General features: G+C 44.4%; 1 protein-coding gene across 2 annotated transcripts; it reads left to right on the top strand.

Annotated features, from left to right (window-relative positions):
- Positions 1 to 5,803: 5,803 nt before the first annotated feature.
- On the top strand, positions 5,804 to 16,386 carry LOC139376765 (FAM20A golgi associated secretory pathway pseudokinase). 2 transcript variants are annotated; one of them, XM_071119670.1, is made up of 12 exons: positions 5,804 to 6,002; positions 7,148 to 7,631; positions 9,309 to 9,487; positions 9,652 to 9,702; positions 11,640 to 11,718; positions 11,841 to 11,933; positions 13,094 to 13,209; positions 13,383 to 13,563; positions 13,752 to 13,861; positions 14,064 to 14,145; positions 14,235 to 14,294; positions 14,484 to 16,380. In XM_071119670.1, the coding sequence occupies exons 2-12, from the start codon at positions 7,237 to 7,239 to the stop codon at positions 14,761 to 14,763; spliced, it is 1,626 nt and encodes a 541-aa protein (XP_070975771.1). In that variant the 5' UTR covers positions 5,804 to 6,002; positions 7,148 to 7,236; the 3' UTR covers positions 14,764 to 16,380. The 2 variants fall into 2 exon arrangements, with proteins under 2 accessions (XP_070975771.1, XP_070975770.1); XM_071119669.1 differs by lacking the exon at positions 5,804 to 6,002 and having other exon boundaries at positions 6,076 to 7,631; positions 14,484 to 16,386.
- Positions 16,387 to 16,554: the final 168 nt, after the last annotated feature.

Here is a 16,554-nt window from a genome sequence, read left to right as displayed (position 1 = left end):
AAAGCCAGACAGGTCATAGCCAGACCCAATAAAACCTGATGCTATAATTCAATCACCCTCAGTTTAACTGATTTATGAAGCATGGAATCTGTACATTCTTGACATTCTTGAACAGGAATTGGAGCAGGAGTTTAGTACATTTGGTCAACGTTTTACTCAGGACCCGGAGGCTGGAATTGAAGTGAAGAACTGAGCAGGTGTGTGTGTGTGTGTGTGTGTGTGTGTGTGTGTGTAGAACATTTCCTACACTTTCCTCTCCCAGTCTGTCTATTTCCTTGTCCCTGCCAAAATAAGCAATTAGCTGTGCTCCCCTTTCCAGGCACACAAATACACACACACTCATTCACACACTCACACTCACACACACGGGCACACACACATTAAGTAGTTTCCTCCCTGCAAGTCCTGTAGAGTTAGCCCCAACACCAGAGAACCAGACAGGGCCTGTAGAGGAAGCCCCAACACCAGAGAACCAGACAGGGCCTGTAGAGGAAGCCCCAACACCAGAGAACCAGATAGGGCCTGTAGAGGAAGCCCCTGACTTAGGCACACACACACACACTTAGGCACACACACACACACACACACACACACACACACACACATATTCTGCTTTCAGGTCATGTAAACTCAGAGATTGTTCAGACCATGTTGACATATTCAGGAGAGGGTAAATCATTGACTACCAGATATGTTCTAATGTCACTAACACTGACACTGACACACACTGATACTGACACTGACACACAATGACGCTGACACACACTGATATTGACACACACTAACACTGACACACACTGACATTGACACTGACACACACTGATATTGACACACACTGATACTGACACACACTGATATTGACACACACTGATACACACTGATACTGACACACTGACACACACTGATACTGACACTGACACACACTGATACTGACACTGACACACACTGAAATTGACACTGACACACACTGATACTGATACAAACTGATACTGACACACACTGACACTGACACACACTGATAGACACACACTGATACTGATACACACTGATACTGACACACTGATACACACTGATACTGACACTGACACACACTGAAATTGACACTGACACACACTGATACTGATACAAACTGATACTGACACACACTGACACTGACACACTGATACTGACACACTGACACACACTGATACTGACACTGACACACACTGACACTGACACACACTAACACTGACACACACTGATACTGATACTTACACACACTGATAATGACACTGACACTGACACACACTAACACTGACACACACTGACACTGACACTGACACACACTGATATTGACACTGACACACACTGATATTGACACTGACACACACTGACACACACTGATACTGACACACACTGACACTGACACACACTGATATTGACACTGACACACACAGATAATGACACTGACACTGACACTGACACACACTGATATTGACACTGACACACACTGACACACTGATACTGACACAGACACAGATTGATACTGACACACACTCATACTGACACTGACACACACTGATACTGACACACACTGATACTGACACTGACACACACTCATACTGACACTGACACACACTGATACTGACACACACTGACACACACTGATACTGACACTTTCACACAATGACACTGACACTGACACACACTGATACCGACACACACTGATAAACACACTGACACTGACACTGACACACACTGACACTGACACACACTGATATTGACACACACTGACACTGACACACACTGATATTGACACACACTGACACACACAAATAATGACACTGACACTGACACACACTGACACACACTGATACTGACACACACTGACACACACTGATATTGACACACACTGACACTGACACTGACACACACTGATATTGACACACACTGACACTGACACACACTGATATTGACACACACTGACACACACAAATAATGACACTGACACTGACACACACTGACACACACTGATACTGACACACACTGACACACACTGACACCGACACACACTGACACACACTGATACTGACACTGACACATACTGATACTGACACTGACACACACTGATACTGACACTGACACACACTGATACTGACACACACTGACACACACTGATACTGACACTGACACACACTGATGCTGACACTGAAACATACACTAGTAACAAACAATAACAGCACTACAGACACAGCCTGACACAAAGGAGCTTGGAAATCTCTCTCTCTCCCCCCACTCTCTCTCTCTCTCGTTCACTGTCCTCTCTCTCTCTCTCTGTTTGCCATTTACAACCAGAACCTTATTTCCCTCCCTCCTGTCCCTCTCCCCCAGGTGTCTCTGTGTCACCAGCTGTATGGGGACATCCAGAGGATGATGAAGGCGATGAGGGGGTGTGTGCACGACCTTCCAAGCCCTGGCTGTGCAGGTGAGTCAAGGTCAAATGTCACAAACCAGCATTCCCTCCGAGCTATAGTTGATTAATGTATTGCATTACATTGTATTGTTACTGGGTTTATACACATTTGGTTGCTAAGGGACTTGACATTTAAATCTGGGTTACTTACACCAGTATTATAATAGCTATTACCAGTAATATAACTGAAAAATACCAATGATCAATGCAGAAGGAATTTTACAGCATAACTCCACATCCTTTAGGCAAATATTCCGTGATCAGAAGGACTGGAGTAGAAGAGGAGGAGGAGGAAGAACATTTCTGTTCTATTTCGGAGAGGTTTTTGGGGAGAAAATGTATTTTTCTGCACCGTTACATAGCGACGGAGTTTGGATGCAGTTTCTTCTCTCTCACCATATTTCTTTATTTCTCCTTCTTTCTCTCTTCCTCTATTTGTCTCTCCCTCTATTTCACTCTGTCTCCCTGTGTTTGTTGTGTGTCTGTTGCCATGCTCTGCCTGAAGTGAGGGATTTTGACCTGCTGACTCAGTGATGGTCAGTGAGGGAAGAATGGAAAGAGCAAGATAAAGAGAGGTTTGAAAAGATTCTCAGGCTTAGAGGGAATTATTCCAACAAAGAATGGCAGAAATGTTTTGTTCTTCGAACGTCAGTCCTCAGCCTGCATGACAAATGTATTCTCAACCTGAACTTTGAACCTCACACTCTTCCTTTAACCTCCTCCCATTCCCTCTCATCCCCATATCACTCTTCACCTCCTTTACCCTCCTCCCCTCTTTTTCTCCCTCTTCCCTGTCATCCTTCTCTCCCAGGACTGTCAGGTGTTCTAACCGGAGGATTTGCCTATGAGCCAATGATCATGGCTTTTCCGTGCCACTAGTGTGAAGTGAAGTAGCTAATTTGATGCATGGCTTTCAGATCACAGACATTATAAATATAACACAACGTCCAGGATACAAATAGATATTGCGAGTTACAACTAAATAGCTAAGCGAAATGTTACATTCAAATGAAACAAACCAATGCATGGCATAGTCAGCTAGCTAGCTGCTAACGTGGTCTGAAAACAACAATCAAAACAAGTATTCCATAGTAGCTATAACACTCGCATACATATTTACAACTAAATAGCAAACGCAACATATCACTTAAATATCTAGCAAGATATATAAGATATGTCTTACCTTTTCAGCCGGTCGGTTTTTAAACCCTACATTTAGCTAGCTAGCAAGCTCTCTCCACTTTGTGAATGGAAATACGAGGTTCACACTTGACACTGACACAAAAGGTAATTCCCATTCCTTAAGTCCACAAAGCAAAAGTAAATGTCCAAGATGTGTAAAAGTCTGGGTAAAAAGTATTAACTGATAATGACTTTTCAGACAAGTGGACAGTCTAGTACTCATTTCTTTAATGCAGTTTAAGCACATTTGTAGATTTTTTTTTCTTCATAAAAACGACCAGAATCAAAAAACATGAAATAAACCATAAAGAATTAAAATGTGTTATATAATGTAAAAACATATTTGGCTTTTCATAACAGCTTTTTTTTATTCGATTATCACAGGGTAAACACAGTCTATCCTTACTGCACGTCACAGGGTAACGTTACTATGCTTGGGCAGGGCTGGCGTCCATAAAGGGTCATGCGATACCACTTTGACTAAACTACTGCAAGGAACTCTAGAGCATCCAAGGTCAGTCGCTGTGTCATTTTTTTCTCCTCTCTTGTCCTTTCTCTACTTCTTCATTGGTTTTTATCTGTCCCATTTCTCTGTCTCTTTCTTCCCCCACTCTCTTATCTCTTTCTCTCTCTCTCCCTCTATCCCTCTCTCGCTCCCTCCCTCTCTCTCTCTCCCACAACATGTTCTGGTTCTCATGACATCATCGCAACGACCAAATAACAGGAATCAGGATGAGTTGTGATGACAGGTGTACATAAACTACAGCACCCACTGGGCACAGGCGTCAATTCAATGTCTATTCCACGTTGGTTCAACGCAATTTCATTGAAAGGACGTGGAAACAACGTTGATTCAACCAGTGTGTGCCCAGTGCGCAGGCTTCACTGTGTAAGAAGAAAAGGGTAGAGACTAAACCTTTATCAGCACAATTACATGTTTTACAATATTATCCATCCCATCCTCATCACGGCACATTTTAATTATAGAAGTAAAAACAATGACGTACAACCTGGGGTACTTTTGTTGTTTTGTTTTCTTATTCTATTTTCCCCCTATTAATTGCCTGCGTGTGTCCTCCTTGTGTATTTCCCCAAAGCCAAAGTTGTGCTATTTTACACTTGGTTTTCTGGAGAGAGAGGGAAAGGACATTTCTAGTAGGCGCAGAGCAGTGTTTGTGTCGGGGATAGAACACAAACAGACAGGGTTATCTTAAAGCAAGTAAACAACTCACGATTCATACTAACACAGACATTATATGTTGATTTCAGGAATTATCAGATGATAATCTGGAGGTATTATGAATTGAACTCATATGATAATTTAAAAAAGGATTTCTCTCTATCAGTGTCAGGCTACCAAGGTTTATTTTAGGGGGACTGTGACAATAGCCTTTTAAGGAGTCACATGCAAACAACAGTTTAATTAAATGGGAAGCTCAGTCTGTTATGGAAAAGAGTGGTCGTCGTCTGTCTAAATAAAATGCTTATTTTTACATCAAACATTTAGGTTTGTTAGAACAACAATAGCTGCTCATATTTTCATAGTTGTGGTATTCCTAGCACTTCTAGGGAGTGTTCACTTCACTCATTTTAGTGTCTTCACACAGAAGCACTTTAACAGCTAAAAGGTCAGGTTACGGACGGGTTTCGCTAATTTCCAACATCAATCAAGGAGAGTCTGGGTCCATTTTCTCCTTCTCAGAGAGAGAGTGAAAACCCTCAGAGAATGAGTTCCACACACACACACACACACACACACCCCCAAACACACGACAGATGTTTCTAAAATACCACAGTAACAACAACACGCAGATGGAGTCTGGGAAATACCCTCTGAGTTTCTTGCTGCTCAGGGAATTAGAATAACAAATGTCGTCTACAGTGACTTTTAGTGGTGCCATTGAAGAACCTTTTCACCCACTGAAACAGCAGAAGCATAAAAAAGAGTGTATGAGTGTGAGTGTCTGTCAACGCTGTCTTACTCTGTGTGGGTAGACGTATTCTAGCTCTCTTCACCACCCTCTCTCCCTCTTGCAAGTATGACAGAGTAAGGGAGGAGTGTGTCCGTGTGTGTGTTCATGGGAAGTGGGATGAGGAGGAAAGTGCTGTTGGAACAGTGCCTAGGAGCTGAACATAGTGAAGCAGAGACGAAAGGAGGGAGGTGTGTAGAGGAGAGGAAGAGTGCGGCAGCAGTGTAGAGGAGAGGAAGAAGGCGGGAGCAGTGTAGAGGAGAGGAAGAGGGCGGGAGCAATGGAGAGGAGAGGAAGAGGGCGGGAGGGAGCAGTCTAGAACAGAGGAGTAAAGGAGAGAAAGACCGAGAGGAGCAGAGGGGAGAGGAAGAGGGGGAGTGGATCTGACTGAGGAACAGGTGAGAGGAGTTGAGATTACAGGAGATGGGTGGAGAATAATCGAATAAAAGAGGTGGAAAGGGGGAGGAGTGGAGAGAGACGAGAGAGAGGTGGAGAGGAGAGAGAATGGAGGAGAAAAGAGGAGAGAGGGTGTTGAGAGTGTTGTGTTCACACCCGACTCACCCAACGGAAGAGAAGAGAGCAGGAGACAGATGACCAGAGACAAGGCAATCCCACTGAGACGATTGACTTAACACACCCACCAACACACACACATGCCACACACACATACCACATATACACCACACACACACACACACCACACATACACCTAAAGAGAGCAACTCAGCCACATGCACAAAGACTTGTAAATCTGTTCAGACACATGTACAAGCAAACACACAGACAAACACACACAGACTTTCACTTTTCTCAGAGAACACTGTTTGCCAGGTCCAGATGAAGAGGATTGTGTTCAGGAGGACGAGAGGCGACCAGGAAACACACACTGGACTTGGACCTGCAATCTCCCACCAACAGGCGTGTAACAAACACACACACACACACACACACACACACACACACACACACACACACACACACACACACACACACACACACACACACACACACACACACACACACACACACAAACACAAACACACACACCGTCAGAGCAAGACCAGGAGGACAGAAGCTGGACTGCACTCTACATTCTGCTGTGACAAGAGATAGACACGCGCTCTCTTCACACAGCCAAGGACCTCTGCTTGGAGCCACTAAACAACCTGTCACTTGGAGTAACACACTGTCTCTCATCTGATCTGAGCCAGAACGGAACCAAGCACCTGGAACCTAGAACATTGACTGTGTCCAGCACATGCTTTGGGCTTTGACCACCTTCATCCAGGAGGATTGCACACAGACAGAGACCCGGATCTAGCCTCTGACCTCTCACCTGCAGCCTGTGGCTGGCGGTGTGACGGCTTGTCTACTGTGGAGCAGCACCTACTCTATTTCTCTGTTCTCTCTGGTCTCGCTCCTCATATGGTCTCGTTCTTTAGCCTCACTGTCTAGTTTATTATATTTGTCTCTCTCTTCTGTCTTTTAAGACTTCTTTGGTTACTCTCTCCATCTTCTTGTTCTCTCCCGTGTCTCTCCCTAGCCACTATCTCTCTCCTCCAGTCTTTCTCTCTAGTCTCGCTTCTGTCTCTCCCCTCCATCTCCCTCTCTGTCTCCTCACATCCTCCCGCTATGATGCTGAGGAGAGACCGTCTGCTCCTGTCTGTGACCCTCACAGCCATCTTCACTGCTGACCTCTACTTCGTCCTGCTCCCCAAGCTCCGCCACAGACAACCAGGACCAGATGATGGAGGCTGCATTTGTCCCTCCTCCAGGGGGACTAACTTCACCCTTGCTGGGTACAGCGGCCTCACCACCCCCTGGCCCTCCAACACCACCTCCATGGACCTCCAGGGGATGGGGGTCAGAGCTACGGACAACCTTACAGAGTTGGGCTCGAAGCTGGAGAGGCTGTTTGCTCAACCCCTGTATAACATCCAGACACCGGAGCTGGTGCTAGAAGAGAGGCTGTTACAGTCTGAAGAGGTAATGGGGTATTACAGGAGGAAGGTCTCGCGCTGGGAGAGGTGAGTACACTACACACAGCCCTGAGTTTAGATAAATCTCAATGTTTTGTTATGGTTGTGATTTAGTTTTAGTGGGACTAGACATGTTAGGAGACGTGTGTTTCCCTACTGTGGCTTCGATGTGGTGGAGGGGTAGGGTCCCTGACATTACGGCTGTGGATCCCTGGCACATGCATAAACACACCGTTCTCTTTCTCCCTCTTTCTCTTATTCTCTCACACGCATAAGCACGTCAACGTTTTCTCTTAGGCAAGCAATTTTTCCATAAAGACTAACCCCATAAAATGTCTTTAAAGTCGATGTTGTAAACAACATTTAATGGTGATCTGGAACCAGCACTCAAACATCATTTGAGAGCCTATGTCTGGATCTCCCTGTGCTAGGTAAACAAGACCCTTAAACCTGATGAAATCCTTTAAACCTGTGAGAGCTGAACAGACTGTAGCTGTCTTGCTCCTGTCTAACAGTGTCCATCACAGCTCAGTGCATTCCCCTCAGAGAGATCCTGTTTGGGCTTCACTGGTGGAAAAACAGAAGAAATATGAAGAGAGGAGATTTCTACCCCCTTGGCTTACTTCTAAATGGCACATAACAATAGATACCCCAGGGCTTAGGGTCTTGCAAAAATCTTGCAGCAGCCTGTTAACAGAAGAGAAATGGACTTAACAAGAGGATGGATGGTTTTCATAGGGACTTCTGGGGAAAGTTTGACTGTTTTATTTGGAGGCTGAAATAGAGCCGTTCTAGTTTACTGGCTTTACAAGTCAACCACTACGATTTATGGTGTGTGTGTGTGTGTGTGTGTGTGTGTGTGTGTGTGTGTGTGTGTGTGTGTGTGTGGCATACAACAATAGTTTGAATCAAGACCACTGAAAGAGGAAGGCGATGTGGTGTTGCAGCCAGCTGCTTGGTTCCTAGTTTCTAGTTTCTGGGTTTGTGGTCTCTGGTTGTGGTCTGTGGTCAGCCTTCCTGTGACGACCCCTCCTGTCATCTGACCACAGCAACTGATGATGTTTGAGCGTAGAGAAGCAACCAACCCTCCCACCCACCGCGGTCAGAACTGGCACAACGGTGCACCAATGCCACATGCTTCCCAAACCTCCTTAATGGTTTGAATGTTTGCTTTGGATCCGGGGTGATTCCTGCCCTTACTTTAAGTATGTTTCTGTGGGGAAGTGTCAGGAGAGGAGGAGAGGAAGGAAGGGGGATTTCTAAGTGAGGGCGAACAGCTCGGAAGCTTTGAGAGGGAGTCAGAGAGTCCAAGAGAGAGGTGGCGACTGTTTACTAGGCTTTAGTTTGTCTGGAATGCTGCCACTACAAATGTTTTCCTCTGAGAATAATCTGCATGTGTCTTTGACTGATTACCGCTGACTCTATTCTCCTCTGTGGAGATACCCTAAAGGTTTGGATGATTGTTTGTCCGGTGAAGGAACTGTTGTCCTCACCATGGTTGTTGCAAGTGTATTTTTAAAGGCGCTTTCAATAAAGTTTTATTTGATTTGATACTGTATGTGTATCACAGGCTTTCAAGGATAACTCCACTGTTTTGCATACCCTAACTCTGACCTCATTTTGACCGCTTCTCTCACCCCCTCAGGCATACATTATGATGTTGTGCAGCAACGGCAAGGCTATGCATAACCTTAACACCACTGTAACACCCCTCTTCCCCCCCAGGCATATGAAGCTGTACAGCGAGGCAGCAACGTTGCTGGAACACCAAGCGACCTTTGACCCTGAGGCCAGCTGGCTGAAGTTCCACCTGGGCATTAATCGATACGCTCTGTATGCCCGCGAGGACCCCACAATCACCCGCCTGCTGAAGGACATGCAGTCCAACGCCGTCATCAGCGCAGGTTGGACCTGTTGTATGAGCGTTATAACCATTCATATAAGCGGTATTCATATGAGTGTTGCATTATAGTCACTGTCAACAGTGCATGCAGGTGCTATAGGACCCGAAGCTTGAACCATTTATATGATTGTTATAGGTATTGATTGCAGAAATGTCTTTATGCAGATTACACTCAAGACGAAAAGGCCCTCAAAGGAGCGTGTGACTGTACCCGGGGTAAGGTCCAGTGCTGTCTTGTCTACGTATCTGCTCTGTTTTGTTCCTCTATGGTTTATGCGTTTTGTGTTCTGTGGAGGAATATTCTATTCAAGTGATAGAGACTTGGTCATTTCTTCAAACAATCATCTTTATTCAATATCGATTAATTATTGCAATAATTAAACCGTCGACTCAACAATCTTGACTGTTGGGTCGAGATCGTCCCCTATACAGACCATGCTGTTCCTTATATACCAGATACCAAGATTGCTCAGTCATAGCTGGTTCAACTCCCCCCATATAGATTGGGGGCACCATAAGGCACTTTGGGTTCATCCTGTGGTCACCTGCTTCTGGTATTGTCTCCCAGATGCCAGGATAATTAGGACTACTGAGGCATTTGTTCTGTTCCTCCAGGCTATCTCTATCTCAGTGACACCCACCACATCTGATCTATGGTACGCCAGCTGTAGGTTTTTATCACCAAGCCATCACTTAATCAGTTGCCAGCCCAAGCTCCATAAAGACTCCTCTCAGTTAACTCAGAAAGGAGAGAGAACCATACTCTATTAAATAAAACAACCATTTGGTGCATAAATATAACATCATCTTACAATCCTGCTACCACAGTTCTAAGATGCATTCCATTTGCTTAAAAAGTTTCCCATGAGGACAGGGAGAGAAAAGGGAGAGAAAAGAGAGAATCAGTTGACACAGTCATCTTCATGACTGGTTCTTTTGTAGTTTTGCTCCCTCTGTTATTTCCTTTGGTGCTCAGCCGTGCTATCAGAACCGAACACCCAGTCGCAGGACTGACAAGACTTTTGTTTTCATCTGGTTCCAAGCCCCATAAATTAGCATCATTTTAATTTCTCACACTCTCCAGATCTTCATAAGTCACATCCCTGGAGACAGAGAGCAGAGACCGACTCATTTAGTTCAAAGGAAGAGTGTTCTTTAAAAAGCTTTATCTCATGAAGCAGGAGAGTGGGGAGTTGTTACAACAGCCCACACAACGGCAATCTCCACAGCTTTGCTATACCTTCTAGCAACAAACAACTCAGACCATGGATACACACTCACAGGCTCACAGAGAGACAGACAGACACACACACACACAGCAATCTCATCTAACAGGGCCTGCAGCCGGCTGCATTCCAAGATTTGTAGAGCTTCCAACCACACTCCCTAAAAACACACCGGTGTATCCAACCTCATCAACAACACAAACACACTTCCAAGAACCCAAAATCCCTCTATTCCTCTGTCCCGCTTTAAAAAAAAAAAAAAGGCTTTTTCAACCACTTCTTCTTGAACAGTTGAAATAGCGACAATGTTCCCTTTGCACTTCAAAGCCTGTTTGTGTCTGTTTGATTTCCCTGCAGTTAAACACAGCGGAAAGAGATTGTAAACTATTAATAAGCCAGAACTTCAGAAGACTGAGCTGAGTCAGCTGGAATCAGGAGGAGAAGTGTGTATCTTTATGGTTACTGGTTAGCCTTGCTTTCTGCCACGGTATGCTAAATACCCTGACATACTAGAGAAACCCTACTGAGTGTAGTTCTCCATCTGTGGAACCATTACAGCCTCTGTCATGGTCTTATCACTGGGAACAGGTCCAGGCTGAAACAGATCTAGAGCAGAGAAAATAATATCCAACAGAATCAAATAGAAACCCCAAGGATTCGAGCTGCAAAATAAACTTGGGTCAGATTTCCGGCCAACTATGTGTTTTTTGGATAGGATTTTTAGCGAGCTTAGCTTTGCCAAGCTTTCTCTCTGTACGAGACGAAGAGCTGCCGAGAGAGACAGAAACTGAGGGCAGGTGGTTGGCTGAGTGGTTGGTTAGAGAAAATGCCTCGTTTAGTTAATTTAATTTCTGATCCATCACTGTCTCTCTCTCTTTATCTTTCATGTTCTTTCTCAATCTCTTTCTCTCTATTTCCCGGTATCAGTGGTAAAGCCCAGTGGATACCACCTCAAGCTGGCCCTGAAGATGCAGAACTATGGCAAGGCCATGTTCAAACCCATGAGGTGATTGTTTTTTGAGGAAATGAATCAGGGGGAGTGCTTTGGTTTGTAGTGATATTTTGAACAGTACTGTAGTTATATGAACCACTCGTTAGCAACTCTCTCCTCTCATCTCCTTCTCTCAGACAGCAGAGAGACCAGGAGACTCCTGATGATTTGTTCTACTTCGTCGACTTCCAGAGACACAATGCTGAGATTGCTGCCTTTCACCTGGACAGGTAACCTTGGCAACCTGTACTCTCTTCATATTTATTTAATTTTGTTTTATACAACCTTATCTTACCTGGAACTCTCTCGCCGATTCAATCTATTTTCTGAGAAAGCATATAAGAACCCTTCAAATTGAATGATTTTCAAGCATACTGTATTTCCCAAGTTGCCTCCCAACAAACAGATCCTAAAATGTGTACCTCTGTATACCTTTGACTGTGAAAGAGTGTCCTTGGGGAGATTAAGGCCTTTCCACTATTTCAACATGTCTCCTTCCCAAGCCAAGCATTTCATTTCCACAGACTTAGGTGTAATTACTGCTGTCTACTGTAAAGCCTCTCTAACCTCCATGCCTCCAGGTTACTGCACATTAACTGAAGTGAGTCATCAGTCACATACAGTCATTTGAGTCACAGCTTATCAACCCAAAACCACACAAGACAGCAAGTCAACGTGGTTGATATACCTTAACGCACGACAACATTATGGATGGGTGTACATGGGTGTCAGCTAATAAAGCTCAAAGAAGTTATCAAGTTATTACGTTCCATACATTTTTACCTCACAATATACCATTTAGTCCATTTCGAATTTCACGAAGTGGAAAGGAAGAGAAATAAAACAAAGACTAAATGCTCGGTTATCATTCATGAATTGAACACTGTGACTGAACACTACAGTACTGTCTAAGACTAGATACTGTATGTCTAGTATGTCTGTGTGTTGTGTCTCTGTCTCTGTGTTGTACCAGAGGCTTTATCATTATAAGGCCCAATCAGCAGGTGAGATATGCAGCACCTCAATAACATCTCCAGTATTTAGTCTCAGATACACACACTGATGACTGTTACTGAGACACACAATTCTGTCAGACTGTAAATATGGCCCTGGGGGCTGTTGCCACACGTCAACAACTGCTAGACTACACCGCGGGGAACAGAGGCAATTACATAGGCGTTATTATGGATACAAATCTGTAAAGTTGAATTAAATTCCTGTGACTTTGTGTATGTCAACTGAGGTGAGAGATTGCAGGAGCTATGAGTTCATCTGACTTTCTATTGTTTGTTCTGTTCAGAATGGAACTCTTTCTTCTCGAACTCTGAGTAGTAGAAGATGTTTGAGTTTGCGTTCATCAGAATGGGACTCTTATCTTTCTCTCACCTAGAATCCTGGACTTCCGGAGGGTACCGCCGGTGGTGGGCAGGCTGGTGAATTTGACGGGGGAGATTCTCCTGACCACTCACAATGAGGACCTAAGGAGTGTGTTCTTTACCTCTCCAGGTAGGCATTACCCTACTAGAGCAATATAGTTCCATAATAAGACAATTTGGCTTGAGAGTCTACACACCTGCTACTTAGATCTTAATGAATCAGTCTGTGATTAAAAGGCGAGGATGAATACTGATGGTTTAAACTAATCTACAGTATATCTATGTATATTCTCTTTCAAACAGCGAACAACACGTGTTTCTTTGCTAAGTGTCTGTACGTGTGTAAGACTGAGTATGCAGTGTGTGGGAGCCCTGACCTGCTGGAGGGCTCCATGTCAGCCTACCTCCCCGGTCTCAGCATCGCCCCTCGTATCTCCATCCCCAACCCGTGGATACGATCATACACCTTCACTGGCAGGGAGGAGTATGCATACAACCCTTACTTAACCCTGAGACCTACTGCCGTCTCTTCCCATAATGCCATTTTGGAGCCTCTCATTTCCATTTTGAAAGTTATCCATTTTACTGTATTTTGATAAGGTAATATGGCAGACTGAACATCTTGGTACAATGAATATCTTGTTACAATCTGCATGTGTCTGTCTCTACCAGGTGGGAGGTGAACCCCTTGTACTGTGACACCATAAAGCAGCTGTATCCCTACAACTCAGGGAACCGACTGCTCAACATCATAGACATGGCCATCTTTGACTTCCTTATTGGTATGTACGACCACCCATCACCCCTGATGGATCCCTGTCCATGTTCCATATGACACCCTATTCCCTATGTAGTGCACTGCCTTTGTCTATACATTGAATAAACACGCTGTGTCACAAATGACTACCTATTCCCAATTACAGTGCACTACTTTTGTCTGTAGCCCTATGTGAGTGAATATTTGTTCTTGGCACTCTCCCTCAGGTAACATGGACAGGCACCATTATGAGATCTTCACCAAGTTTGGCGATGAAGGTTTTCTTCTTCACTTTGACAACGCCAGAGGGTGGGTACTAGAGTTGCTTTATAACTTCAGTCATTGCACAATGGAATATTTCTAGTTCCCTTATGATGACATCACTTCCTGTGTTTCAGGTTTGGGAAGCATTCTCAAGATGAGATGTCCATACTGGCTCCACTGTCACAGTGCTGCATGTAAATATGGAGAGCATACACTATAGTCACTAACACAGATTAACTAACACCAACATTGAACCTGTATTCATATTTAACTTGGCATGGCAACTCTCGAGTCAAGTCTCACTCTCTGCCTATCTCTCCCTCATTCTCTCTCCTCCTCTTCACCTCCATCCCCTCCCTGTACCCCCTCTCCTCACCTCTCAGTATAAAGCGTTCCACGTTAATGCGGCTGCAGCTCCTCTCCCAGGACCGCTACAGGCTCAGTGACGTGATGAGGGAGTCCCTGGGAGGAGACGCACTGCAGCCGGTCCTTACTGAGCCCCACCTACAGGCCCTGGACCGCCGGCTGCAGCGCGTCCTGAAGACAGTCCACAGGTGTGTGCGCAGGCTGGGAGAGGCTCAGGTGATCACCACAGACTTTGTTGATACCTCCGTCATGCCTGAGTCTGTTAAACCAGTGTCTGCGCCCAACAAGGAGAGGTAACTAAGGTTAACAAGGAATTCAAAAGAAGTGCACTATAATAGGGGAATAGGATGACATTTTGGAAGTATCCCCAAGTCCTACAAGGGGAGGTAACATAAGACCAAGGACAGCCTGAGGACCATGATGGCAGGTGACCTCGTCCTGTAAAAGCAGGAACCACAGGGTCTGGTCCCTCTCACCGAGTAATGCATTCCGAACTAGTCTTTGAAGTCAAACCTTTGGAATGATACGGTCTGCTTTGACAATAGACAGCAGCACTGCTTTCCTGCACTGTCAAAATGTCCCACATGGCCTTGGGCTATGAGGTCACCTGAGGTCACCTTCCACCCTCTCTGGAGATCCCCTCTGCCTTGCAGTGCATTGAAATGGACCTACTGTATCAGTGCGTCAAAGGAGCCAAATGACTGTGGAAGAAGCACTGGATAATTTAAGATGATTTCTGCTTTTTCACGATTTCACACCCTTCTTCAGTACTCTGTCATTTCAATTTCATTTCAATGATTGCACATCAGTTCTGTGAAGTAACCTTGTGCCAACAGATATTTAATCAAATATACATTTGTAAATAAAGGTTATGATTTGGGGTGATCCATTGAACAAAACTTTAATACGAAGAAATGATGACACTTCAATACTCCTTACATTTCTACTGCTTTCTGTTGTGTAATTGATTGATCTGGATTCACACTAGACACACATAGTGAAAGTTAAAAGGAAAGACAAACTGAGAGAAAGTGCATGGATGAAAAAGAAAGTGTGTGTATGAGGTGTTTCCTCCTACAGGAAAGTGTTACCTATTAAACCTCCATTTAAACGGCCCATGGTGTTTTCAGATAGCACGTAGACGTCTAATGCCCGTCTGTCTGTCTCATCAGGAGGTGTCTGTCTGTCTGTCTTTCTGACTGTCTCATCAGGTGTCTTTCTGTCTCATCAGGAGGTGTCTGTCTGTCTGTCTTTCTGGCTGTCTCATCAGGTGTCTGTCTATTTAATCAGGTATCTGTCTGTCTGCCCTTTAAGCACTTTCACAACCATAACACACCCTGCCATAAATACCTCATCATCATCACAGCTACTGTACTGTATGTGTACATGCAGCTTATACTTTGTTCTAACTAGTCTGAAACAAAGTATTGTCTTCAAACAACATTCTGTTTGATGCCATTTCATCTCAACATGTCTGGACCTTTTGCTCCGAGCTGTTCTCATTGTTGTCCTGACTACAAATCCAATACATCCTGATGTTTTTGAAGAGGGAGAATAACCACAACTATTTTAAAGAGCCTGAGTAAGTGAAATCACACCAAATTAAGTTGGGCTTCTGTCCAACAATGCCGGAGGGAGCTTATGGAAGACTGTTTTATAAGGTGTCAGCAGCAAAAACGCTCAGAACATTTATTGGTTGTGCAACTGTGACTGATCTTAAATGAATGCAGGAGTGGGTTCTGGGTTTACTAACTTTATGAGCTCTCCAATGAAGTGGGTGGCTTTCTTTCATCCACCGACAGTTAAACATCTAATTTCACCAAACACCAATAGGCTACAGTGGAGTCCTTTTCTCATGTCTTTTCTTCATATGCACTGAACCAATAAAACAGAATGTCAAGAGACCATCCTGGAGATTTACCTTCACCTGTCCTGTTCTGTCGGATCAATGTGGGTATAGTGAGTAAAGGAAACCACAAATCCAATGCAGAATATTGAGAAGAGGTACTACACTGCCCTCCAGAGTTAGGACTATTCATTAATATTATCGTATGGACATATTCAGACAACCAATGAGTAAATGACTCA

This window comes from Oncorhynchus clarkii, chromosome 20 (assembly GCF_045791955.1).
Source record: "Oncorhynchus clarkii lewisi isolate Uvic-CL-2024 chromosome 20, UVic_Ocla_1.0, whole genome shotgun sequence".
Taxonomy (NCBI): Eukaryota; Metazoa; Chordata; class Actinopteri; order Salmoniformes; family Salmonidae; genus Oncorhynchus; species Oncorhynchus clarkii.
Note: the sequence above shows the minus strand (reverse complement) of the source record. Positions and strands in the feature narration are given on the sequence as shown.

What these genes read in the sequence shown, in the direction of transcription:
- LOC139376765 (XM_071119669.1), top strand. Translation starts at nt 7,237, where the DNA reads ATGATGCTGAGGAGAGACCGTCTGCTCCTGTCTGTGACCCTCACAGCC. An exon ending in AAGGTCTCGCGCTGGGAGAG is followed by an intron (nt 7,632 to 9,308) that starts GTGAGTACACTA and finishes CTTCCCCCCCAG; the next exon opens with GCATATGAAGCTGTACAGCG. An exon ending in ACCTTCACTGGCAGGGAGGA is followed by an intron (nt 13,564 to 13,751) that starts GTATGCATACAA and finishes TGTCTCTACCAG; the next exon opens with GTGGGAGGTGAACCCCTTGT.